Source organism: Haemorhous mexicanus, chromosome 3, assembly GCF_027477595.1.
Source record: "Haemorhous mexicanus isolate bHaeMex1 chromosome 3, bHaeMex1.pri, whole genome shotgun sequence".
Lineage (NCBI taxonomy): Eukaryota > Metazoa > Chordata > Aves > Passeriformes > Fringillidae > Haemorhous > Haemorhous mexicanus.
In genome coordinates, this window is record NC_082343.1 from 85,641,793 (window position 1) to 85,669,408 (window position 27,616).

Below are 27,616 nucleotides of genomic sequence, written 5' to 3' on the forward strand. Positions count from 1 at the left end.
TGAGGTGTTAGTCAGAGACTGAGCTTTTTTCTTGGAATTTCTACAAACTGTAAACAGTAAATCTACTTTTAAATTATTTTGATGTATTACTCAGTTTAGTTTAAAAGCATAGGGTTTAATCAGCTGGATGCTTATTCAAGTTTACTTTCAGTGGATCCGGTCTGCAGTGGTTGTGTAGCCAGAGTGAATCTTGTATTCACTTGTAAATATTTACATGACTGAACCAGTATTTCTAATAAAAATCTTGGAGAGAAGTATATTGTATATTTATCTGTAGCCAGAAAGAAAAGGAGGAGGAAAGGGATCGCTAAAGCACTAAAATCACTTAAGGGATCTAGTGTGAAAACTTTGTAAACATTTTAAGGTGTGTGAAGTTATATTTCTCACCTGTTTTTTTTATATGATATGGGCTTTCATTTTGTAGTTAATTCAGTTATAGTGGTAGTGAAACTAACAAGATGTGGGAAATTCTTAGATAATTAAACCACTGTGGTTCATGAAACAGTACTCCAATTAGGTAATACTGGTTTGCCTTCCTTCTGTTGTGGAGTTAAAATTTGACTTGTTTAAGGAAATCTCTCTTAAACTTGAGGTTGGCTTTGAGAGTACTTTTGTTAAAATGGAGGTGATCTGCAGAGAGCTCTCCCAGCACCACTTTTAAATGCTCACTGTCATTTCTGCAGTGTCTTTGGAAATGTAATCGGCCAGATGGATGTGCTGGATTGGCACTGTAAGTGTCTTTGCGCTGAGAATAGTATCAATAGCTATTAATAACTTTGAAAGGCTCTCCAGATAAATTAGTGAGCACCGACCTTATAGCTAAGGAATGCGTGTGTTGTTAAACTGAAGATTTCCTAAGTATTAATTTTGAACCTAACATGAGCACAGGGCATTGCAGTAATTATGTATTTTAGTGATGTAATATTTTCTCTGAAACTGAATTTAAAAGCAAGGATAATCAGCATTGTACTGTTTCAGGATTTCTCCAGGTGAATGTCAAAGTGACGGTGCTGTGCATTTGTTTGCTTATTTTCCTGGGTAAAGAAAAAAATTGATCATAGGCTAAGTAAAATGCAGGAAATCTAACCATCTAAAATCTTCTCTATCAGAAAGGAAATGCTGAACCATGTTTAACAGAAATGCTAAATGCTAAATACATATTAAAACAATTACAATAGGTTTCTCAAAAGTTTTTTGTGATTTTTAAGCTAGAACACCATCACTGCAGCCTTACTTATTGAAATTCATCTTCACTTTCCATCCATATTTCAGTATAGGTTAATTACGTCCTCTTTGGACATTGCCAGGCAGGATATTCAGTCCTTTTCACTGGTCTTGCTCTTCTTGCTTTGAATGAAGAAATCAAAGTGGTCTATTTGTGTATTTCTTGTTAATTTCCCCACATAAAGAATTACATCCTGCAAAGGTAGGTACCTCCGAGCAAGTTCAATTGTTTTTACATATATAAATACTAATAAATATACTTACATATAAATATATAAATGTAAGTTCTTCTGGTTCTTGTCTTTGCAAGGTGTAACTTCAGAATGTATATACACAAAATGACAGGAAAGCCTTATGTCTATACATATTTTCTACTATTTCCTTACATAAAAATTATTTTCTATCAAGAACATGTTAGTAGATTCCTTAGTCTAGGCTGGGTTCGTTTTTGCTATCAAGTGCAACCCTAAGTATTTGCTGTAAAACTTTTCCCACCTTACCAGAAGAGCGCTGTGATGCAGGCTGTGCCACCACAGCAGACATTTTATTTGTGATCGAATTAGAATCTGGGTCTTGGGATTTGAAAGACAAACGCATTAATCCCCTGAAAGATTCAGTCAATCTCTGTCAATTCTAATCAGGTAAAGGCATTGGTCTTTTTGCTTCACAGCAGTTGGAGGGATTTTTTTTTAAATTCAGGGAGCTGGCCTTTTTATTTTAACCTTATTTCATCTTTGAGGTAAAAATGTCCCGATTCCATGTGAAATACTGCAGGATTTAATGCACTCGTATGTCCCCTTAAGCTATCACAGTTCTCTGTCATTTGCAGAAACCTTTTGTGGTCATCAGCACCAGCTAGTAAGTAGGACACAAAATTATGCTGGTTTTGCTAAAACAGATGGGGGGCTGGGAAGGAGGAAGGTGTTGGAGTAGCTTGGAATATTTATCACTTGAGCAGATGACTTAGGATAGTGAATTTATCCTTGAAAGAGACCATCTGAAAAGAAGTTTGGAGCAAGGGTCTGCATTTTTCTGGGTTTTCTGTGTAGAACATGAACGAGCAGGCTTGCCAGGTAAACTGAAATGAAATTGGTTTTGTATAACCTTCTGTGCAATAAGAATGGAGTTTACTTATGAGGCAACAAGTTGCTTTGCATTATCCGGGAGAGATGCTGTGATGAAAAAGTTCAGGGAGTAATCGTGTCATGTTTTCTCATGCCACAGTACTAGGTAAAAATAATCATATGCAGAAGCTCCTAGATGCCCTTAAAATAAACATAAGGTGGTGTTCATAGTTAGCCCAGTAGAATAGACTGCTCTGCTGTTTTGGCCAGGATGCCCTTCAGAACTGAATTTCTGACCAGTTCCCTCTCATAGAAGCATTTTGTGTTTGTAATTACTTGTCCTAGGAGAGGTCAGGCCCCCAAAAAGTCAGTGTTGGATACCCTGGGCAGTGTGTTACAAGATTTGTATCAGTAATACATGTTTTTCCTGTAAATAATTCAAGACCTCTGAGATGTGGTGGCTCACTGTCCAAAAACCCTTTGGAGAGGGAAAGTAATAGGCTGAGACCATGGCATGGAGGAGTAATGGCAGCTTCTCAGGTGCTCTTATGGAATTGTCAGAGTTAATGTAATATATCTCTTGGTTTTCTCCAGTGAGGTTCTTCAATTTATGTTATTTGTGGAAAGGAGGTGCAAGAATTGCTTACAGTACTGATGAGATGTGAGGCAAAGCCTACTTGCAGCTGGGATTTAGTATAAGTTGTCCCTTTGTCTTTCTTTTCACCCTCTAGTGAATCCTCATTTTTCCATCTAGAAGTGCAGAAATCTTTGTCTCCTGACGCAAAAAGAAATCTGGAATAGGTCATGGTTTCCTGTTTTCAGCAGTGGGTGGTAACCTTTACCTCCTGGCTAAAATTCAAATCTTCCTCTTTCACATTTCTTTGTGTTGCCACTTTGGTGTGCAAGATAATCATGAAACAATGTGTTAGAAGATAGATTCTCTAATGTGTTTTTTTCTTTATCCTCTTTATATTCCTTATTACAAGAAACCTGGGAAAGCAACTGTGTCTCTTGCCTCACCTGCTCTTAACTCTGTACACTACAGTGAAGGGAGTTGTGGATTTGATTAAAGCATGGCACTCATTGGCTATTCCCAGAGCTGTCTCTTCTTGTTTCATGATGAATCATTGCCTATTCCTTGATACCAGGTAGATGATGAGGTGGTTTTTCATTTTGGGGTTTTTTTTTTTTTTGTTTTGGTGGGTGGTTTTTGGGGTTGGTTTTTTGTGTGTGTGTTATCTTTGGGTTTTAAATTCAGATTAGTAGAGCAATCACTAAAGGAGGAATGAAATTGTAAAGGATATAAGAGTGTAAAAATTTCAATGCAGTAGTGATTTCAACTTTGGTAGGTGATATTCTGTGTGGTTTCAGGAGCTTGATGAAAAGTAAGGTGGTAACTGTCTTCTCTCACTCTGTTCAGGTCCTCTTTTATTGCCTGTGTTTCTACAGCTGATCTGATTTTTTTCACACTCCTCCCTGTAGTCCTTGCCCTATCTTGCCCTTGGCTTCCTTTGGTGGCTGTGGCCACACGGCTGAATCCCATCATTCTAGCAGCACCAGTGTCCTTTCTTGAAGTTTCCATGCATTAGGATGAATTTTCTCTTCTGGTATTAGCAGCCATAATGGAAGCAGTTAGGCTTCTCTTTCTGCTTTTCCATTTCTTTTTAGGCCTCCTAGCATCTTGGAATTTGCAGCTCAATTATTATTAAATCATCTGGAAGTAAGAATAGTCTGTGTTCTGCATGCCCACTTTCCCTAGATCACAGTACTTGTTGTTTATTAGAAATAGAGGGCCTCATGAAATTTGTTCCCAAAATTAGTTTCTAATTTATGGCCTTAAATGCAACACAGGAAACGAGAAAGAAGTGTGGGAGAGGTATGACAGCAGTGTTCTGTACTTTCCTCATTTCCTCAATGACAGCAGTGTTCTGTACTTTCCTCATTTTCTTGATAAGAAGGGTTTTCTAATTTGCTGGTTGAAGCCTGGGATCAGAAATGAATTTATGGTATAGGAATTTTTCGTGGTCTTTGACTTACAGTTCTCTAAATAAACCTGTCCTCTAGGTAAATCTCTGGCAGCTGCATTTGTGAGTTTGCCCACACCTGGCTGAAGGCAGGTGTTTCAGATGTTTGAGCTTCCCAAGGAGCCCTGTGGTGTGATTTCCATGGGAACTGTAACTGGCCTAAGGATCTGGAAAATAATCCAGTTAGTATCATAGAGCTGTGCAGTATCTGAAGTTCTGATGGTTATGAAGTAGTTGCCTTTTATCTCTTGCTGCAACTTGATGTTAGCCTTCAGGGCAGGGGGGTCATGTGACACATGGGACAGCTCAGGCACTAAGTAAGGAGGTGTCACTGCAATCTCGCTTCCCTCCTCTAGCAGAGCTATCTTCTAATCCTAGGTGTCACTGGTTCATCAAGCTAACACTGCTTCCTTCATACTGGTCTAGAACTTAACATAGCATATTGTCAGCTCTGAAATGTGTGTAATGTAACTGGGCCCTGTGAGTGACTGAAGGAGACTGTAAACAAAACCTCTGTTTCCCATATGGCAGCACAGATTGGTAGAACCATCCCTTTAGAACTCTTTTATGTGGTTGTTTTCTGGTAACACTGTTGGTATTCTGGCTGGGACATGAGACTGACCTATATCAGGTAGCAAAGGTTATCATCATACAACCTGTATAAGCTTTCTAGGAGACTTTCTAGTGCCTAATTTTAAACTAATAAAAGAGACTGGTTTTATCAGTATTTTGCCAAATCTGTGTATCTTTCATTTGCAGTGGTGATGAATATTTGGTTACACTGCCACTGCAGTCATTATTCATCATGAGCAAAATTTGTTTGGGGGATTAGTGGGTTGATTTGTGTTTGGGCTCATGTGATTCTATTTGCTTTATTGTTTTGGATTGCAGAACTGGACAACAGAGCTTGAATGCCATAATGAATCTCTCTGTGATGTAATGTGATATAGTGGGTTTTTTTCTAAACTATTTTCTTTAACCTTCCTAGAAAGAATGAGTACATTGTGTTTCTACTATCTGATGCAGCTATTCAGGAGAAAATACTAAACAAATTCAATGCTTAAAGTGATGGTGGGATATCTTTTGCTCAGACCTTGCTGACTCCTTGTGTTTTCTTGACTCCCCAGACAAGCGTGTTGATGACTGGCCCTTGATGCAGTCTCCGTTTCCAACGCTGACCATCAGCACTATTTATCTCCTCACTGTCTGGCTGGGCCCCAAATGGATGAAGACGAGAGAGCCCTTCCAGCTACGCTTCCTGTTGGTTGTTTACAACTTTGGGATGGTTCTGCTCAACTTCTTCATTTTCAAGGAGGTGTGTATGCCCTCTTGCACGAGGGAATGCTTACTGAGGTTTGAGGATGTCAAAATGAAAATGATGTTGCATATTCTTGATATCTGTTGAGAGTGAATGTTTTGCACAGACTTTTAAAGATGAGTTTGCCTTTGAGGTGAGTATTTCTATAAATAGGTAGTTTCTGTTTGAGAATAATTACACTAAATGAGTCTATAGAGAAAATTTGTGTTTGGGGTATTCCAAGTCTTCTTAGATTTATATTAGTCTAAATACTGGAGAGACTAAAATCTGTAAATTTAACACCTGTAACTGATACTTTTTTTTTTCATTTTAATAATCCTAAAGAGTATCAAAACATATCTTATTAGAAATTGACCTGTTTACTCTTTCAATGTGTTTATAATATTTAGAAATTCAGATATCCATTGTCTGTAGTGAGGAAAAGTATCTTGTCTGGAAGTTATCTTTAAGAATAAAGATGAAGTTAACTATACCTTTAAATAAAAATAAAAGGATACAGACTTCTAATAGTTTGCAATGTTCTGAGTGTGTTACATGTAATAAATTTCAGTGTTGCTGCATTTTTCCTTTCTTGGATTTTCTGCACAGAGGGAATGAATAGTAACACTGCAGTGGATCAGCTGTGTAGCAGTAGCTAACTGGGATTACTTAACAGTTTGGTAACTATTATTCAAGGATAGTTGTACAGAATATGGCTGATGCTGAGTTTATGCTGCTGTGACTGCTCGTGTGGATCAGGAGCTGTCTTCCTGGAAGACCTCTGATCATAGATTTTCAGAATCTGTTTCCAGAAGTAAGCAAATGAACAGAGCAGTTAAAATTACAGCATTGCAGAACTGTCTGGTCTGTTGTGTAATTTTGCCAGGAAAAAATGGCATATCTGATGAGGATCTGCAATTTGACCCTTTCCCAGAGTTCCTAGCATAAAATTATTAATCATAAAATTATTTCAGCCTCTCTTTAAGACATGGTTTAGTAAAATTTAACCATCACACCTTAGTCATCATCTTGTGTAAACTGTTTTCTTGGACTATTCAACTAAGTAGTGTGACAGGTACAAAAGAATTTATTGCTGACATGAAAGCATAGTTGAAGGAAGAGATTAAATCCAATCATCTTGGCAGGTTACAACTGAAACTCCTGAAATTAGTTCTGCAGTGTTACTGCAATGCCTGTCTTTTTCACATATTCTTTTAATCTTGTTTGTTTCATCCATTAGCTGAATTATACCAAACTTGCAGTCAAATAATTTTCAGACCTGTGTTCCTTACAGGATATGCGTTTGTAGCATTTCCAAGTCATGGAATTAAGATAAAACTGAGTGGGATGGAAACACATATTTGTTGTTGATATGCTGAAAGCTCATAACTTTATACACAGAGGTTCTAATTTCCTCCTTTCTCCTAGTGGTAGGTTGTTATTCAGTGGATGTTAAGGCAATGGATACAGCACTTCCAGCAAGTGTCTTTTCTTGATTGTAGAGACTGATAGCAGGAAGATGTTCAAGTTTCAGTGGTTCCCTGTAACAAGGCAATTTCTGCTTCCAAAGTTTACAATACCACTGTGCTGCTATTGTAATTCTCACGAGTTTTAATGTAATTGTTATGAGTAAAACGATACTGTTTGTATTTTGTGAGTGATTGTAAAGTTTTCAGACATTGCTAAGAACAGAATTTGAATGTGAAATGCCTTTAAAAGTTATTTAAATAACCATCCTGATGGCAAACTCTTGTTCATCTATGGTAGCTTATGTTAAATAGTAAATCATAAAGCACAGTGCACGACTCATGTGCTGAATTCAAATTCAGGTCCAAATTTGAAACAAATTTTGCTTAGAACATGCAGAAGTCACAATGGAATAGACCCCATTTTGCCTCAGAATCATGAATTTCTTATTCTACTTCGGGGCAGTCTGGTGAAGTCAATTTACTGCCTGTTACCAAGGGAACCTTGGTTGAGTTATCCAGTGGGTCACAGTAGGGATGGGTTGGTTTCTGTAACAGTGCAAATTAAACTTTCCCTGCTCTTCTCTATTAGTACTGGATGTGCTTTGTCCATGTGGGACCACCCTGGAGTTCCAGGTAGTTACAATAGTTTTTAAATGGAATTAGATGATGCAGAAGTAGTTCTGTTTCTTTTCTAGGATAATTTCCATGGACAGTTCTTTCATTTACCTCCTTTAACACATGTGCAGCAAACAAGTCCAGAGGTTCACAAGGTTTTGTTTGTTGTAAATAAGACGGAAGTCAGGTTAGTGGTAAGAGTAGTCAGTGCCTGTCCATGACAGGTGTTTTGAAATCTTTTTCTATCACCCCAATTTATTTCTGTTCCACTGCTGTCTCTCTTTGATCCTTAATAGAGGGATTACTTGGTTTTAAAAGTTCTTGGCTCATAACATTTATGAATGGCAAGCTAAGTGTCACTTGAACTTTGTACAACTCTAGACCAGTGTACCACTTTCCAATGGGAACTTGTTCAAATGTCAATTTTATATTCTCCTGTCCAGGTTTTTACAGCGTACTTAGTTTGGAGAGGCCCTACAGAAGCACTTCAACTGCTTTAGGCCATTTTTGTTGGCACAAAATGGGGAACTTTTCTCCATCCTTTTTCCCACACTGTTTAGTGGGTATTCAGCTTTGGTTGTTCAAAGTTGCGGGGGGAGGTTCTGGATTTTGATTGTTATACTGTGCTGAGAATTGTAGATCCAAATTATCCAATCCCTGTCTCTTGAACAGTGTTCTCCTGCATCCATACTGGGAATAGCATTTCTGTCAATTGTAGTGAAAGCAATTAGGTATTTTCTGTTTCTGAAGCTAGAGCCATCAGAAAGAATATTAGTCTCCAAATAGCTTAAGGTCATACTGGAATTTATTGTACAAGGCTCTAATTATCTGGGCAGATACATGCAGGGAAAAATTAGTACTTTCTTTGTAATTTATAAGAAAAAAAAATAATCTGTAACAATAGGTTGTTAGTATTAAATATTTGCTTTCTTCAATAATTTTCTCAGGACTAAGAATATTTTAAGTATTTCTTTTCTGGTGAGTTTGATGTAGCAAGAAATTTGCTGATAATTGTTATAAATGTGCTTTATGTATTATATTTCCTCTCATGTATGACTTTAATATTTTCAGTTGTTCTTGTCATCAAGAGCTCGAGGGTACAGCTATGTCTGCCAGACTGTGGATTATTCAGATAATGTTTATGAAGTTAGGGTGAGTATTTCTTTTTTGTATGTGTATATGAGTGTGTGTAATGTATAGCACTACATGATGGTTTAAGCCTTTTCTGAAAACAGTTTCCACAGCAATGGCTGTGTCCCGTTACATCCTCACAGGCCACTTCAGCTTTGACTACATCCTACGAGGCAAGTTTAATCAAAATGCATCAGCACAATTGTGCTAACTTGCATCTGACTGCTGCAAGTAAGGGGAGTCTTTGAGATACCATCCTTGGCTTCATCCACAGCTGTACCATCCAGGGTAAACTTTGTGCACATCCTTTGCTTCCCAGATTTGCTGAAGTTTGGCATGCCAGGGTAACCACAGTAAGGGTGGTGTGTCCTGGTTAGATCAAAGCAAGTGAGATTTGTCATCTTATCTTGTGGTTGCACTTCACCCATACTGGTGTGGCAACTCTTTGTCTCCTTAGCCATGTTTGGCTTTATGAGGCCTTGCTGGCATTTGGTAAATGTATTATCAGTACATTTCATTGTATAATCTTAGATTTCAACTATCTGGGTTTTGGAAAACATCCAAATTAAAAGCAAAGTGCAGATCCTCGTTCGTTTTTGTAATGCTGTTGATTAGCTCACGTACTAAACCTTATCTTCCAGCAGAGCTGACACCTGAGAATCTCTCAGCTGTTCTTGCAAGTTTCATGTAGAGATTAGGACATGTTCCTGAAAATGCAGTGAAAATGTGTTATGTTTATGGTAGTTTGAAAAATGTTTGTCTGTGAGGTAGCTGTTCATGGACAGTGTTAGTAAAAGCTTTGTGCACGTGGCAGGGGTGGTAGTGAGAGCAAAAGGTTTGAGTCTTACACCTTGTTTATAATGGCTGATATTGCAGAACAGCTCTGTGTGTAGATTTTTATTGGCCTTACTGCAGCTGCCAGTCTTTCACCTTTGCCAATACAGTGCTCTCACTGTCAGTCACTAGAATGAGTCTGTTAAAAATTTTGTGGAAAAACAAGACCTAGTAGAGTATAGCAAGTGCTTGACAGGTTTGGAGTTTTTAATAGAAAAGCAAAACAGAATGCCCTTGTACTTAGCTGAATGACATTGAGGACTGGTGTGGTAAATATTGAAAGAATTTTTATACAGCTAAATGCAAGCAGTAGTCTGTTTCATAGCCTCACTTTTAGGTGTACCTGTTTGTGGGAGGCAGTGGGGAGATCAGACCTGCTCAAAAGAATTATCATCCCTTTTGTTTGTTATGACAAGCACAGCATTATTATACAATGAAGGAAAGGCAAAATGACCTGAAGAATGTATTTATGCTGTATAACATGTCCAGATAGGAAGGATTGCTCTAGCAATATTTACTCTTTTGACTTCCTGACTTTTTTATGCAATGACCCTATTTGCAAGGGAATGAGTAAATCAATCCTGTGTTGCTCAGATGAAGAAGACTGGGACTAGCTCACATGGAAACAGCACTGAGCTCAGAAGGCATTATGGAAGATGCTCTGAAAAGCAGAGCTTCATATATGACTTTAATTTGGGGCTTTGAAATTTGGAACAAATGTTGAGAAACATGAAATTAATTGTATATAGTGGTCTAAATGGCAGCATAGGTGCATTGGTAGGGCCACCATTTCTGGCTTTTTGGGAATGTGCCACTGTGATATTGCCATCACATTGAGTGGCCTCCTTTGTGTAAAGCTCTTTACCAAAATAAGGGGCCAAGAAACCATCCTTTGTCATTCAAGACACTACAGAGAACTCCCAGAAAACAGTTCCCAAAAAAAAAAAAAAAAAAAAAGTTTGGCTATCCTGGATACCAGAGAATGTCCTTTTCTGCCTCTCCAACCCACATCATGTATCAAGACAGTAATCCAGTGATTTTAAGGGAGCAAAGTAAGGGCAGGTGGTGGCACTTCCCCTGTACAGTTTAGCAACTCGGCAATTTGTGGCTCAGAGACCTTTTAAGTCAGACATGGCCTCTTTGGTTTTGCCTGGTTTTAGGGGGATATTTTCCCATGTATTTGTCTGTATATTTTCTTCAACTTTATATTGATCTTCTGGCTTTCACTGGTGGTTAATTGTGTAGGTACTTTACACAAAATGTGAGGAAGCTGGTCCTCCTGCTTACTGTTTTGCACCTACCACACATGTTAATCTCATTCAGGCTCCCCTGACTGTTCTACAAGAAACAATGGACAACTGGAGCAAGCAGGGATGAAAATTAAATTCCCCAGTTGACGAAACATTTGCTGAAATAAATTCCTTTGTGAATGACTTATCTGCTGAATGTAGTAGGCAGCCACCTTACTGAGTGCTGGCAGGAAGTTGAGTGGTTTTGTTATGAAAAAAAATAAATTGTTCATAGTAAGCAAGAAAGAAAAGGGGGTAGAAAACCTTTAAGTATTTAGAGAGATCTACAGATGTAACTTGGAAAAACTTTTTTGGTTGTAGCTTAAGAGTCAAAATAAGAAATGCAAAGGGCTGAGTTGTTAAATCCATGCTCCTTTGGGAGCTTCAGTGTTTGAAGTGAATGATTTCATAACAGTGTCTAACTTAATGTATGCTGGTGTCTCTCAGTAGTCATTCCCCCCTCTGCTTATGTTTGTGTGTCCTTGTTTACCAGGTCAAAGTTCATCTATTTTATTAGCATTTCTGAAGAATTGGGAATATGGGGCCGTGTCAATTGGTTCTTGTTTTAAGTGTGCTGGTTGTAATCACGAAGGCAAGCAATGGTTGTTTTCTGTATTATAATTGTAACCTGCATTGTTAGTATTTATGTGTAGAACTTGGGTGATTTCCCCTTATGAAAAAGACTTAATATACTTTAAAATTCAGTAAACTTGATTTCACAAGTTCTGTAAACAAAATTCTATAAATAAAAATTCACTAGAAAAGCTATTTGAATTTTTCACGTTGCTGTGACCTTCCAAGAAGTACCTGTCCCTTCACACCCCTTAATAGATAAATGTCCCAAATCCAAAATGAGGAAAAATGCTGCAGAGACATAGTCCTGTAATAAAACAGCCCACCAGTCAAAAACCCTGCAGCAGGCAGAGGACATGGGATTGGACCTCTTGTTGACCCCCTTAATCCTAGGCTGTAATGTAATCTTTCTGTGCCATCTGGTGTTTTAACAGCCTTAGATTGGTACATATGAAAATTACCAGAAAATATATAGTTGTGACTAGTATTGTTCATTGCAAGGATGTGCCTTTTTAATGCATGATTCCTTTTCTTTTCAACTAAATCTTTCTTGCATGCAGTGTCCAAAGGCTAAAGGTTAGATCATGATTTTTGATGCTTTGCAAAAGAAATTTAATAGTAGCCATCTGCTCCTGACATAGTTTACATATCAGTGTATTGTTCTCTGTTTCTGCCCTTTTTCACTGATTTTATGCATGGCCTCAGGCAAATGACTTGACATTTGTTTCATTTTTTTCTATAAGCTAATGATGAAAACATCTGTAGAAGTCACTGGAAGTACTGAAATAGATCATCAGTACACAAAACCTATCAGGTTTGAGAGTAAATGGTAGAAAATTTGATGATAGTAAGAGAGCAAAGAAGCTGACAGGCAAAAAAATCTACAGGAACACAAAATCAGCAGGTATAATCCTTCAAATAGTCCAGTTGTTTTTCTTAAGTGATGGGGAGCATTTTTGTCTAAAGCTCAGATTATTTTTACCCATGAAGTGCTTTCTCTGCTAGGTGCAATTCAAAAGAAGAGCAATGAGATGTGTTATGTGCCTTGTCCAAGAACATATACTGAACTTGTGGCACTTTGGGTATAAGACAGAAGTATTTTTTGTATTATTTTTATATTTCTCTCTGTGTCACAGTAAATTGGCTATTTGCTTATTGGCTATTTGACTTATTGCTCCCTTATTGCATTTACAAAAATGTCCATTTACTTTATAAAAGATTTTATGGTGGTTTGCTTTTGACTGACCTCCTGGTTCTCTAAAAGTTTCTTTGAAGAGAGGACCTCCAAAGAGCTAAAGCCTTGCAGTGCTGGATTGCCATTTTATGGCTATACAGTCCAAAGTGTTTATTGTTAACTTATGAAATGAAAAGATGCTTATCTTAATTTATGTACGAAATGCAACTTTAGCAAAGACCTGTAAGAGATGCTGGACTGTTATGCTAACTCATTGGGTGTGAGACAAACCTTGATGTGGGTGTTATTAAATACCTGACTACCTGTCCCAGAGGCAGTACTGGATATTGAGCAATATATACATTTATATATATATATATAGATATAAAAATGATTCTTACAGCTTGCCTGTGTGTCTGGGAACTCCAAGATCTGTGGGAGTCACTTTTCTGTCATTAAACCTCTCTTCAGCTTTAGATATTAATATCTCTTCATATAAAAGTGAAAAAATCTTCCTCCTCTTCCCAAGATGTGAAGTGGGCTAAATCACATCCAGAGAGAGCAGGGTGTTCAGTAATGGATACATAGAAGCTGCAGTTTGGCATCAGTAAGATGAGCAGTCCCTCTGGAAGCTGCAGAGCCTGCAATGCAGATATGCAGTACTCTTCTTCTATGCTGCATTTTCTGCTTCTGCTGTAGTTTCTCCTGAACTGTTCACCAGACCAATTATAGCTATGACAAACTTAATCTGTAGAGAGATGTTGTCCTTTCCCACTGCTTTGGAGGGGTGGAGGAAAACACCATGCAGGGCTATAGCATTGCTCTCCACAGCTCTTTATGATTCTCCTTATCTCACCAAGAAGCATATGTGGAGTTGGGAAGGGAAGGTACTCTGTGTTAGCTCTTTTTTTTTCTGTCTTCCCTATGGACTCTGGGGGTGGTGAGGTTATTTCACACCATATTAAGTAAAGAAAGTCTGATTTACCATCAACTGAGTCCTGAAAGACAAGGCCAACTTCTTACAAATAGTGTGTTGTGACATTGCCTGCTCTCCTTGCTGGTGGTACCAATTCCAACTCTTTTTTTTTTTTTTCCAGTCCCTGTGTGAGTCACCATCTGGTCCCACCCTTGCATAACAAGCTGGATGACTTACAATGCCAAAACGAGGCTTGTTGCTATGTTTTGGGATCTGGGAGGGAGTCCCTACCACCACCATACTCCCATATCATGGCATTAGCATATTGCTACACAGAGCTTCTGGGCTTTACTTGCTCTGACAATATCCTAATTTCAGCAGGAAGCCCTGTTTATGTTGCATCCTGGGCAAGATGCGCTGTGATGGGTGGATGAGAAAAAGAATTTTGGGTGTGTAGCACTTCCCTGTTGGGTAGATGGATGATATCTGTTCAGTTTGTATGGCTCCTGTGGTCTCTTTTTTTTCTACTGCCTGAATAGCAGAGAGCCACTGGGGGAGAAAGCTGCTTTACAGAGGGAGTTACTGAGCAGGCCAGGAGAAGCTGAGGGAATACTACTATAAGGAATGTGAAATCTGTGCTGCATCTAACTTTTTTTTGATATCTTTCCACCCATATGCCTGTGGTACCGAAGGTTTCACCTTTGCAACTTCATTTTATCATCATGTTTCTGCCTCATTGTTCTGACCACATCAAAGTGTTGCCTCATTAGAGGGGGAAGGCCTGTGCAAAGACTTCTTCTGCAAAGCTTAGGAGAGAATGAGGACACAAACTTCCCATGCTTAACTGGTAAACTGTTCAGATATGGCAAAGCTTTTAACTATATCAGTTCTTTTTTTACAGATGTGATTTGTGAGCAACAGGCTCAGAATAATCTTCTTCCATAATCTTCTTCCATGTCCAGAACAGATGAAAGGAGTATTTTTTTGTTGTTCTCATACTGTCAGATGTTTGACAGCACCTCAACATTTAACCAAGATTTAGGGAAGGAAGCAGTATCCTTGTCTTACAGTAGCTAGATGGTGAGAATTTCATTCCATTCAGCATGGAATCACTCAAACTTACATAGTCTCTGTTTTTCATTGCAGATAGCTGCTGCTTTATGGTGGTATTATGTCTCTAAAGGAATTGAGTATTTGGATACAGTATTCTTCATCCTGAGGAAGAAATTTAACCAAATTAGTTTCCTTCATGTCTATCACCATTTCACCATGTTCACCTTGTGGTGGATTGGTATTAAGTGGGTTGCAGGTGGACAAGGTGAGTTCCCTTCCTCTCATATGCTTTTGACTGGGCAGAAGGGAGAATTATTATTGTTTGGGAGCATTAGAAGAAAACTTGACGTAATAATGTACAAAACTGTTTATTAATGCATACAGTCTCCTTCTGTGGGAAACATGGGGGAGGAAAAGATAGCAGGGCAATAATCTAATGAATTGCAAAACTTCTTTTCTTTTCCTCATGGGCATCAATTGCAAGCCTGAAGTTCTGCCTTCGAAAGTATCTGTATCTGTGGGAAACAGAAAGATGTATGCATCTTGCTTAACTTTAATTTTTGCAGATACAGAGAGCTGCAAAATCTAATTGTGAGCCACATTCTGTGTGCAAATTTAATGAAGACAGTGGAGATGTTATTTTGGCATTGTATATGAGTTTGAGGTTGGCTTTTATTTTTATTAAGAGGCACGTATAAAAATCTGAAACCTTCCCTTGGAGGTGAGCCAATAAATCTGTCAATTCACTTTTAAAACCTATTCACAATGACACAAGTCTAAATTCATTATCAGCCTTTTTTTTCTCTTGCTTCTTTTCTAAAGCCTCCATCAAATAATTTTATTTTTGTTTATTTTGCTTGCCACACCCTTCATTGCCTACATTGTACTCTTGTTCCTGTTGTTTAGCCTTGTCTCAAATTGAAAGCTCTGCAGAGCTGAGGGTACAGGGAAAATGCCCTGTTTCCTTTGAAGTGTGCTTTGGAAGCTTGCAGCACTGAAAATACCATGTAGTAAACACAGAATACCATATTATGAACACCAAACTGATATTTTGGGTTTGGTGTTTTGGTTTTTTTGAGCCACACTAACACTTAATGCATGGGTGGTTTATGCTCCCATTTACTGTAGATGTTCAGTACTGAGTGGCCACTTACATTGCAAGGAAGAGATATGTAAATTTAGTGTCTCTTGACTGCCTTTTAATTTCCCTCACGTAATATACAGGAAGCAGGTACTCAACCAGGTGTTTAATGATCTTTATTTGCAACGGCACCTATAAAATAAGATTATTGGAGACTGGAAGGTTACTTGTAGTCTTGTTTAGAAATTCCCAGGATATCTCAAAAGGCCCACTCCCTTGTTGCCTTTTCAGAATTTTCATGCTAAATATCTGCAATTTTTTAATACAACAGTTACAACTATTTCCAAATTTCTTTCAAGTTTTGTGTTCTAGCACTGCCTCTTAGTTCCTAGAGCCTGCAAAAGGAAAAGCAGCAGTTGCTCTTCTGCATTTATGTTGCACCACTGCATAAATGTGGATAGATCTGTGTTCTTCTATTTTCTAGCTGCTAGCACATTGCTTACATAGACGGATCTATTATAAACTAGACCCTATTACAGCAACTGGGTCCTGGCCACACAGGCATCTGAGCTGTTTGATTTCAGCAGATATTGTCTGTATTGCCCTAATCTTATACATTATTTTTGAGCCTCTCTGTCAGTGTAAGAGTACTTTAACAAGATATAAGGTGTTTCTGTTAAATGGCTGCTAATCTTGACAAAGCAAAGAGATCTTAGTGCAAATGAAAGTGTCAACATGCATCTAACATGGATCATTCTGGAAAGTGTTATACTATACGCTGACATATTTAAGAATGCTGGATATTTTAAATCATAAATAAAGAACCTAAAGATTATTAATTTAGACAAACTCACCTGGCAATGCCTTAAAGTTCTTATAAACATGAGTCAAGTCTTGCTTTGTATGGGCTTTTTTTAGCCTATTTAATCAGACTTCCATGTGAGTTTCTTGACTTCTTGCTAAGAAGTGAACCTTTTGCATTTAAATACAGTTTAAAAGATTCAAATTCAGAGCCTGGTACTTTATACTTTACATTGTCAAAAAAAGCTTTTAATAATCCTTCAGAAAAACAGTTGCAGTTACGCTACAACTACTAATGTGGAATAGATGTCACTTATGTTTGTTCAACAAGAATCTTATAAAAAGCTTTGGCATAAGTAGTTACATTGAAGATGTAACATACTACTTGCACTAACACCTGTTTGTGTCAGCACATGTTGACAGCCAGGTCTGTATTATACTATTCAGTATTTTGGAGATGGAATCCTGACATGTCCCGTGCTTTGTAATTTTTGCTATTAAAAATAATTATACAAGTAATACTAGAAAATAATCTTCTTTTCCAAAATTACATGATGGTCTTCCCTTCTGTTCCTGGACAGCTTTTTTCGGAGCTCAAATGAATGCGTTTATTCATGTCATTATGTACATGTATTATGGATTGGCAGCTTGTGGCCCTAAATTTCAGAAATACCTGTGGTGGAAACGATATTTGACCATATTGCAATTGGTAAGTGATTCCCTTCCTTTTGGAATAAAAGGTGTTGCCTCTGCATGGATTTGCATTTCCAGAGCTTTGGATCAGATGCTGCTTCTTCCAAAAGTTCTCTGCCTGACACTCCTCAATTAGAATACTTCCTGGAGATGGAAGCATTTATTCAACTTTGAAAAAACATATGCAGCCTATATAAGAGTTGTGTGAGTTAAAGTCTAATGCTTCCTTGCTGGTTGTATCAACTGAATAACAAAAGCACGTTCAAAATGTAGAGAAAATTCAGATTGCTTATTATCTTCTCATTTTCCTGTTTCTGAAAACTGATGCCAGATACTGCAATAAATGTGATGCTCCTGGTCAAGCATAAATGTGCCTTCATGAATGTGACAGCTTCCCTGCCACCTCCCAGTTCAGCTGTTTTCATTACTTAATGAATTGGTATAAACTGATGCGCTCAGACCTACAGGACATATCCAAACGTTTTTGATTCTATGTTTTCTGTCTTTCAGGTGCAGTTCCACGTGACTATTGGCCACACAGCCTTGTCTATTTATATTGATTGTCCTTTCCCTAAATGGATGCACTGGGGTGTCATTTTCTATGCTATCACCTTCATTTTCCTGTTTGGTAACTTCTACTATCGGACATATAAGCTGCCCAAGGAACCTGTAAAGAATGGCAAAATAGCAAATGGTGCTGTTGCAAACGGAGTAAGCAAACCAGAAAATAATGCGGTGGTGGAAAATGGAAAAAAGCAGAAAAAGGGAAAAGCAAAAGGAGAGTAACTTGATCCAGGCCTTAACCATTGTTGGCAGTGAGGAACCTCCAGTTTGGTTTATAAAAGGAAGAAAAAAACACTATCTGTACCAATTAACCTTAGGTTACTGAAGAGCTAGAACACAGATATTTTCATTATTTATGAAGATTGTTTTAAGAACAACACTAAAGTTGAATTTCTATTGTAATTATGTAATTATCATGCATATGGTCTCTGTGTAAACTTGTAGACTGCTGGTGTTGGTGAATGTAAGGAAGAATTGCAGTTGATTCAATGTTTAGCAGTCCAAAAGTTAATACTACCATTGATACAGGCAGTTTTGTTGGCACCCACATTTCTTGGGGGGTGGGAGGGAGGGAGGGAAAGGAAGTAGCATTTGCATACTTGTGCTTTCTTTCCAGAAAATTATTAAATTTCAAATTATGACGTATTATCTAATCAGAATGTGCAACTTTTCTTCTCTTTGGAGAGTACCTTCAGACAAAATATGTGCTGTCAGAACAGTGTTTGACTTTTCAGACATTACTTGATTTAATTGAGTATCTGTTACAGTTTGGTTTTTGTTTTATTATATTTTCTTGTGTGGAAATATACCTACCTCTTCATCTGCTGAAAAGAATATTGAGCATTAAATAACTGGTTTCTGAAATATGGAGTCCTCTAATCTAAATATCTGTTAATACTAATTCAGGAGAACCTATGTTTCCCTGTGGGAGTAAAAGGGATTTTTGGTGGTATCCTTTGATCAAGTCATCATTTTAGTGTAAACTGAAATTTTGGAGTGGTACTTTCAGTAGAGCCAAGTCAAGAGTACATTTTAAGAATGTGTAAATATGAACAAATATATTGGTTGTAACAAGCAGGAAAAAAAGGCCTCCTGCTTGTTGTCCGTGACCTGCATTAAATCTGTGGCACTGACTGATACTCAAAATGTTGAGATAATGCTATGGTGGAGAGAAAACAGCATGTAATTCCATTTAGAAATGTTGTGTGCATGAGTAGTCATGCTAACTACCAGACCAACCATCACTTTATTGGGAGAGAGAATTCGGTTTAAAAGTACTAAATACAGAAAACATAAAACCTTGAAAACATTGCTGTGGCTTAATACCTGTCAAAACTCTATTTGTTAGACACTTGCAGGCAAAGTATTGCTGATAGACAGGCCACCATTGTAAGTCAAAACTGCTAAAATAAGTAGAAACTTTAGATGGATTTTCATTTACATGTTACATAAAGCACTTTTTACCATTCCTTTTGTGAAGAAAATAGGGAAAGATTTATATACACCTTCTGAATAATGTGATTACTAAGAGACACATTTTGAGCTGCTTAGCATGCAATGAGTAGAAGATAGGTGGAATTAGAAACTATATCCTGAATTACTGTGTTCCTTGGCCATCACTGCAAGAGCTGCATTGTTGCTGTCCAAATGCATTCCCCCCAGCTCTGGTCAAAAACATCCAGAGGTAGCAGCAAACATGTATCTGGCAAGTGGCACCATTGGTGCAGAAAGAGTACAGAGAACTGTGAGTATAAAGTGAGTGACATGTTTAATAGATTTTTGTATCTCAATCATCCATTGACTGTTTATAATATGCAAGCAGGTCACATATTCTGGTTCTCAGGTTTGTCTTGTTTCTATTAAAAAAAAAAAATCTAAACCCAGAAAACAGGTCCTAGGAAAAAGAGTTTCGGATATAATCTGTTGTATTAAAAAATAATTCCTAATGCTGGAATTGGTTCAGCTGGAAGGTGGTTCATCCCTAATCACCACTACTGTGGATTTTTGAGCAGAATGTAGAATTGTGAAAAACCGTCTCTGCTGAACTCAAATGCATGTGACCATTGAGTTTCTTATCTGCTGTGTCTTCTGATTCTTCCAGCCTTTGTAATGATGCTTTTCGCATTTGCATAACTGCGTATTTGCGTAGTGTGGCACAGGAAAGAGGGATGGGGATCTACCCTTCCTTCTTGGACAAATGCCACTGCCCTTAACCAAGCCAAAATGCTGGCTGACTCAGTCACTTTGGAGTAGCTAAAGGAGTAAATAACTACAGAGCAGATTTACAGCACACCCGCTACTCCAAGGTAGTGACTGGTGTGAATGCAGTCACCCTGCTGTAATTTCAAGGTGGTTTACCCCACTTTGATTAAAGGGTAGCTTCTTTCTATTTGCCATGGGATGGGGGCAGCTAACTTCTAAATCTGTATCATTCCTTGAATTGTGTTAGGTTGGTTGTTTGCTCTGCCGTTCATTCAATAAGCCAGATCAGCTAAACTGATACTCTTAATGTGATCTAGCTCTGAAACAGCATACTGGGGAGTATTCCAGTACAGGCTCAATTGTGTCTTTGCTACACTTTCTGACTTAAGAATTATGTCTTGCATGATGGTAAATATTTAAATAACTGAAAGTCAATTTTTTTCCCCCCTCATCATGCATGGAAGTGAATTAAAGTTGATTGGAACTTGAGCATTGTTGACAGAACTTGAGTAGAAATCTACTATCAAATTCTGGGGTAATTGTTAAATTCTAAAAAGGTGTGAAAAACTCACTGGGAGAATGCATGTGTGCATACACATCATGTTGTCTGGCCCTGTGCATAAAACCAGTTTGAGAGATTGCCATTTCATGGGAGAAAAAAACCCAGTTATTAAATTACTGGAACGCTGCTGTTTTGAGTACATCTTTTGCAGTATGACTTTCCTAGGTCTATTATGATACATTTGATTGTTCATGTAATTCAAGTCCCGTTACAATCTTGAATATTAATGGCCTTATTAAATGTGCATTTTTGTAGGCATGGTCTTGAGTGCAATATTTCTGTTTCTGACTATGCAGCCAGACTCACAGAATACAGGGCTCAACTTGTACAGCTTTTTGGTTTTCAAAATATAGGCAATAATGCACATGTGAAATACTGACAGATTCATTAGAGTCATCTTTGAATCTTAAGAAGCTTAAAATTTTGCCATGAAAGTATGTATAAATGTGTGTTTTCTATACACAGTACTGAAATTCAAATTATACAATCTTTTGCAGTACAATTATTCTTTACAGGGTTATTGGGGTTTTGTTCTTCTAAATCTTTCAATTTATTGAAAAATTAAATTCAAACCATTTGAAGCTTTTCTTTTTTTGCCAACAAATGATAATTTTTTGCTAAGAGTTCTGAAGCTCTTGGACCAGAGTCTCTAAATGTTTGATGCCATATAAGTAATACCATTTCATTTAGCCTCATCTCTAGCAGTGACAGTTGTTGGATTATTTTAGCACTTTTTCAGTGTAAAATTAAATACAAATTATCTATACATGTGTGTATATATGTGTACACATACATAGTGTATGTGTGTGTATATATGTATGAGTTCTTAGCAGATTCTTTCAATATGTGAAGTAAATTATATTTCTTGAATGTGAATTTGGCAGGAGCTAATAGAATGATTCCTACAGCTCCAGCAGGAAAATGAAGCAGTTTTCCTTCCACAGATCCAGTATCAGTCTTGCAAACATAAATAGTATTTGTCAATTATTTTAGATATAGGATGGCAGAAAAGACAGAGCCATTTCTACCAGTGTAATAGATATTTTGAGGCATCAGTTGCAGATTCTGAGGGGAGAGATCTCAACTCAGGGTAGCTGGGGAATTATGCTGTATTATGGTAGGGATCATTTTAGTATGAGTAACGTGCTCCAGGTGAGTCTTTGAAATCATTGCAATCATATTCTCTGTTTAACAGAAACCTTCTAAAAATAAATCATAGCATCATAAAACCATTTAGGTTGGAGAAGACCATTAAGAAGACTGAGTCCAACTATTATACAGATGTTTCTCTGTAAGTTCAAAAGCATGGCCTATTTGATTACAGGACCATCAATTTCTTCAAAGGCAAAATGAAAATGCTGCACATTTTTTCAGGTTAACCTAAGGGCACATTTCTTCAGAGTAAACACTTGAACTGCATGTACTGGGAAGGGAGGTAAGAAAGGACAAATAGCTTTTGTGATGCAAGATCTCAGTCCTAAAATAGCTTACAAGCACTAGCTGTCTCTTAAAAACTTGAATAAAACTGTTCATGGTGCATAAAGGTAAACTTTGCATGAAGCTAGTGTGGGCTGAGAGTCATATTTAAAATGAGATCTATTTCAGTTAAAATTGAAGAGAATGAGGAGCTAATTAACTATCTGGATAGTGTATTGGTTAGAAACACAGACTAATCTAATTTGATACCTAAAGCAAGACACCCCTATGACATCTCATTGCACTGCAGTCTGATGCACCAGCCCCTTTGCTAATGCAAGCAGAGGGAGCTCCATGGAAATGAGTGGGTTGGTTCCCATTTACCTCAGCAGAGTATGCTGAGCACTAAAGAGCAGAGAAAATATTTGCTTTCTGCCAATATCCCAGGAGGACTGAGGGAAATGTATGGTTCAGGGTGCTGCTTTTGCATAAGGTGTTCATGCTTTTGTAAACATTAAAAATAAACATTACTTTTTCATGCTGTTTGAGTTTGGTTTTATACATTCTGTAGTATGTTCTTCTGTGTCCCATCTTGCCTCAAGATTCCTGCTAATTTTAGCGTTGTGCAGATTGTGTGATGTAATCTGTTTTGTTGCCCAGGACTTTGAGAAAACCATTTTTTTGTGACACATCCTCCTACTTTAGGGCTACAGGGACTTCCTTATTTTGAATATTGTCCCCAAGTAATAGTGGAGTGGCTTTGAAATGACCCTTAGGGAACTGACTGAAAACAGGATGCCCACTTAAACAAAAAAGTGCCCTGAGTTTCCTGATTTGGCCTTGGAATTGATAACAATTAGGAATACAATTACCCATGAAGTTGAGCTTTTGCTGGACACTGTGTGGTGTTAATGAAGTCTCTCATCCCAGAGAATCTGGAGCACTTTTGGCATTAGGTGCCATTCGTGGTTACGTGTGCTGGGTACAGTAAGTTCCTTCATTGTCTGCCAAGTATGATCTCTCTAATCAACCTTATAATATCAAGTTGCACCCTTGTTGGACTCCTAGAACCTAAGTGCAAATAGCTGCTCCAGATGTCAAGTAGTAGAGAATCAAGTCTGCCATCATAGCAAAATATGGTGTGGTCAATTATGTCTTGCACAATTCTCAGCTATTGCTTCAATCCACTGCTTGCATCCTCCCTGGAATCAGAAAATACACCAAGTGTTCAGAACAAGATTTGTCCTTCAGATGATTAACACACGTTGGGGTAGGCTCTCTCTGCAGGCATCTTTCTCATAACTCTATTCCCCACCAGTAATTAAAAATAAGAACGTGGTCAAATCAGATTTTTTGGGTAATGAGATAGAACAGACTGGATCCTCTGATGTTCGATTTTATTTTTTGTATCACTCGCTTCTTAACATCTGGGAAATTGGGGTTCAGCAGGGGAAGGGTTTTATTACCTGTTTTCTTGCTCAGCTCAAAGCACTGGGTGAATGTGGGTTACTCAGACACACACATGAAGCATGTACTCATGCCACTGCTCTGAAGGCAGTGCCTTCTATGCACTTGTGCCTTTCCGTGTCTTTTTTTATGCTTGGGACTTCTAGGTCACCCCATGAATGCAGGCACACTTTCTGTTGGCTGCCTAACATGTCAGTGACATCACCTTTGACTGATTTACAAAGATACTTATTGATGGGTAAGTTTATGTCTCTTGATCATCCAGGCCCTGATTTGTGCACCCTATAAAACAGTGCTGGCAGTTCCTGCCAGAGCACCACGCAGTCAGTGCTGCTTTGAGGGGAAAAGCTGTTTGCATTGTGATTCAGTAGGTGGGAATTGATTCAAGCTTGCATGCCATAGCTGCTAGCAAATCAATCAGGTAGGTTTTAGTCTGCTAAACAAAAAGAAATCTTTGATTTTTGAAATGATTCGAAGTGTTTTCTGTCCTCCTTATCTTTAGCTAGAGAGCTGTTGTTCTTGCAGTGGTGTAACCTTAATTTGTTTGACGAGAAAGCTGCTGTTATGCTAGTATTTTTTGGAGTGTGTTTATGAGAGAAAGCTAGAGAAATACAAGAAACAACTTGGGCCAAAAGCTGGAGAACATGAGGTAATTGCTCCTCTAGTTTTTGCTGTTGCCCCTAGATGTTGCAGGAGTTAAGTGACTAGAACAGTTACTGCTGTGTATTCATTACAGATGCTGTAAGGGTATACAAGTAGTGCACTTGTGCATAAGTGCACTCTGAAGCACATGAAAGTTTGCTTTGTCTTAAATGACAGTCAAGAGAGTGATTTATCTAACTACAAATTCTAGGAGTGAAAGTAATGACAATCATACTCCTGCCTTGACAGGACTCACTCTGTATTTTCTCATTAATAATCTTCAGAGCTTCTGAGTAGCTTCTTGCAGTAATACAAAGCCCTAAAAAGCTGAAAATTGCTGTATAACTGCTAAAAACCTGTTTTTGCAGAGCTTCTGTTACTGCTTGGTTTCTTTTTTGTACATGTATCTTCAGGTCAGGTGCTCGCTTACTAAATTATCCCAGAGTGGGATGTATGTCATAGACAGATCTTGTAGTAGCTGCAAGCGAGTAAAATGTTAAAATAAACCTTGGGGTGTTTTACAGTCAAGGGTTTCAAGTCCTTGGCATCATTTGGTGCAGTGGGTGCACCTCAAATGCTGCTCTTGGACACAGGGTACAGCAGTCTGGGTCTACCCAGCCTGAAAGGAGTTTTCCTTACTGAACAACAGATTCTCACCTGGAAATTGGTGTCTGACCTGGTTTCCACACATTTGACAGATGGCACAGAAGAAGTCCCTGGGCCAGTGAGGAATGAGGGTTTTTTTGTAGTTCTACCTATTCTCAAAACATCAAATTTGGCAGGGGGTGTCGGAGCATTTTCTGCTGACAGCATGAGGTATGGAGTTTGAAGAAAACGTATCTCTGGATGCAGTACTTGTAAAGAGCCTAGAATACTTTTCAGCTCTTAGTGCTTGACATAAACTAAATATGCTGGAAATGCTCCAAAAAATAGGGAAATAGGAAAAAACCTACCACGTTGTTAGGATTTACTCAGAAAATGAGATTTCAGGTAATAGGTAGTTCTTTACCGAAAAATTCCTCTTTTTTCCTCTTTGCCCACTTCAGTCACTTCATCTGTGCATGCCCTTCTGCTGTGCTAGAGTGGCTCCTTGGATGAAGACTGTGATGTGTTCAGGGAATAGCTTGCTGCTGTGATTTGTCCCTGGGGGATGTGAAGTGGATTTTCTTGCAGTCTGAAATGCCAAATAGAGGCCGCATATTCTGAGCAGGTTGAGTAGTAACAATATTTTTCATGTAATGACCTCAAAATTGGGTGTTCTGGATACAATAAACTAATAGAGGGAACAGCTTTTATTAAATTTTGTCTTCCTGCTTAGCAAATAGGGGGCTACAAGGACAAATTCCAGTTTTGTATTCTATGATACGAAGGCACACTGTACATTCATAACCAGAGCTTGAGAAACAGAGAGTTTACTGCTCTATAAAATCACCTTGTTAGAGATTTTATACTGAGCTCTTCTGTGATGGCAATTTAATAAATACCAGATTTTTCTATAAATCTGACTTTCAGGTATTTTTATGTTAAAGTCAGGTAAGCTTTCTTGTACAGGTAAAATCCCTCACTGTGAGTTTTGGTGCTTTTTGGTATTCTGTAGATGAAGTTTCACTTATTTCAGTGAGAATTTCACTAAGGACAGTCCATGATGCTAACAGAATTTATAAAATTTATTTACCATCTAGACCTCACATTGCACACTAGGAAAGTTGGAGTATAATAGAAAAATAAGGATCAAAAACTTTAAATTTTTTTTCCACTTTGTTTCCTTTTGGTAGTTGTTGTTTGGTTTTGGTTTTTTGGAGGTTTTTTGTTGGTTTTTTTTTTTTTAAGACTTTACAATGAAAGAGTAATTACTTTAGTAAAATACTAGAAGTGGCAACATATTTTGAACATACACAGTGTTGGCTGAGGCAGAATTCTTACAGAGGAAACTCCACTTTGTGCTGTGGACCAGTGCATGGGTGATTTTTTTTCTTGCTTTATGACACTTTATTAAATCTCCTTTTGCTAAGGGATGAGATATGATACTTGTATGTGTGATACTTGCAACTCAAACTCTCCTTAATGCCTCTAGTTGCACCAGCCCTGTGGAATACCCCTGCAGTACCATCTTGATAAGCATGTGGCATAAGCTGCCTGTCTCACAAGTCTATAAAATCTCTTGGATTCAGAAGATGTTGTCTGAAACCTGTTGAAAGCTACAGAGGGGTTGATTTACTAAAATCCTCGAGCTGAACCATTAGGACAATTTCAATTCCAAATTTAGAATTTGTAATTTGTAATTTTGTAATTTTTGAAATTGTATTTTTTTTTCATACTCAGACTCACAGGGTGCCTTTCAAAATATATTTCAGCGCATTTTTGACAGGGAGACAATTTTTCATTCTTTCAACACCTTGAGTCTGACTTTGCAAGCCTCTGGTCCAGCCCCTGGCTAGCAGGGAGCAGCACTGGACTCTGCAATTCAGGGCAAGTATTAGAAGATGGCTGCTCAGCTCAGTAGGAGATACACTAAGTAAAAGAAATCCATTTACTTTGTAATGTGTTTTGTAAGGAATTTTAACTGACTGAGGAATAAGTGGGTATTTTCATCTGACAAAAATATTCTTGATATTTTCTTCACATTACCTCTTGATGCATGTTTTCATGGGGAGTAGAAACATGCACTGTAGGAACAAAGAGATGCACAAAGCATCAGTGGTCTGCTTGCTTTTGCATTGCAAGGATGCTGAAAATAATATGATGTTTTAGCCAGACAAAGGATTTGAGAGTCTGTTCTCAATTTAATTTTTGGTGTAGCAATTTTGGCAGCATGACATCTTGAGGCAATGTAATTCTTTGTTTGTTAAAACAGCAGCAGAATGCTGTGCAGTGCCTCCTTCACTGAGCAAATTTCCCATTATAAGCATAATGCCAGACACCAAGATTAGTTCTCGACATCATTGTGACCTGGTGAGCAGTCCATTCTGGATCTAAATTAGAAATTTAAAAGAATTCCATAATCTGCCACAAAGTCAATATAGTTAACAGCTTTTTTTCAGCACAGTGACTAGGCCAGGATTAGAAATTATTAGCTGCAAAAGCTGTGTTTAGAAACTAGGAATTCAGAAAAACAAATGAAAAAATCAACAGATTGTTTGTGTTCTATTTCCTGATTCAAGTAAGTTTTAAAAGTCATTTCATTCAGTACAACTTTGTCATGTCTTTCTTCAGCATTGAGGAATAAGTTAAAGAACAGAAAAATCCCTGAACTCTGCTCATTGAGGTTATAACTTACTGTTCTTTTTGTGCCCTCTTCTATTTCAGTAGCTAAAGCAACTGAATTAAGAAATGCCCTCATTTTTGCTTATTAATGTTATTTATATTAAGAAAATAAGTACCAGGTTCTAAATTCCCAGCTGGAGCTTGTTTCTCTTTGATGCTTGGATAAAGTAGCCATTGCAGTTGTGAAGAATGCTTTAGAGAAGAGATTGATGATACACTCAATCAGAGGTGAGGGTGGGCTAATTAGTTATTTCCTAATTT

The 27,616-nt window shown here is 37.9% G+C and overlaps 1 protein-coding gene across 1 annotated transcript in view; it reads left to right on the forward strand.

Annotated features, from left to right (window-relative positions):
- ELOVL4 (ELOVL fatty acid elongase 4) overlaps positions 1-22,525 on the forward strand; it is a 36,120-nt gene extending 13,595 nt beyond the window's left edge. Inside the window, exons 2-6 of the mRNA XM_059842563.1 lie at positions 5,440-5,627; positions 8,765-8,845; positions 14,757-14,928; positions 17,127-17,254; positions 17,749-22,525. Of these exons, the coding sequence (XP_059698546.1) occupies positions 5,440-5,627; positions 8,765-8,845; positions 14,757-14,928; positions 17,127-17,254; positions 17,749-18,024 (845 nt within the window). The 3' untranslated portion in view covers positions 18,025-22,525. The remainder of the gene's footprint in view (positions 1-5,439; positions 5,628-8,764; positions 8,846-14,756; positions 14,929-17,126; positions 17,255-17,748) is intronic.
- The last annotated feature ends 5,091 nt before the right edge of the window (positions 22,526-27,616 follow it).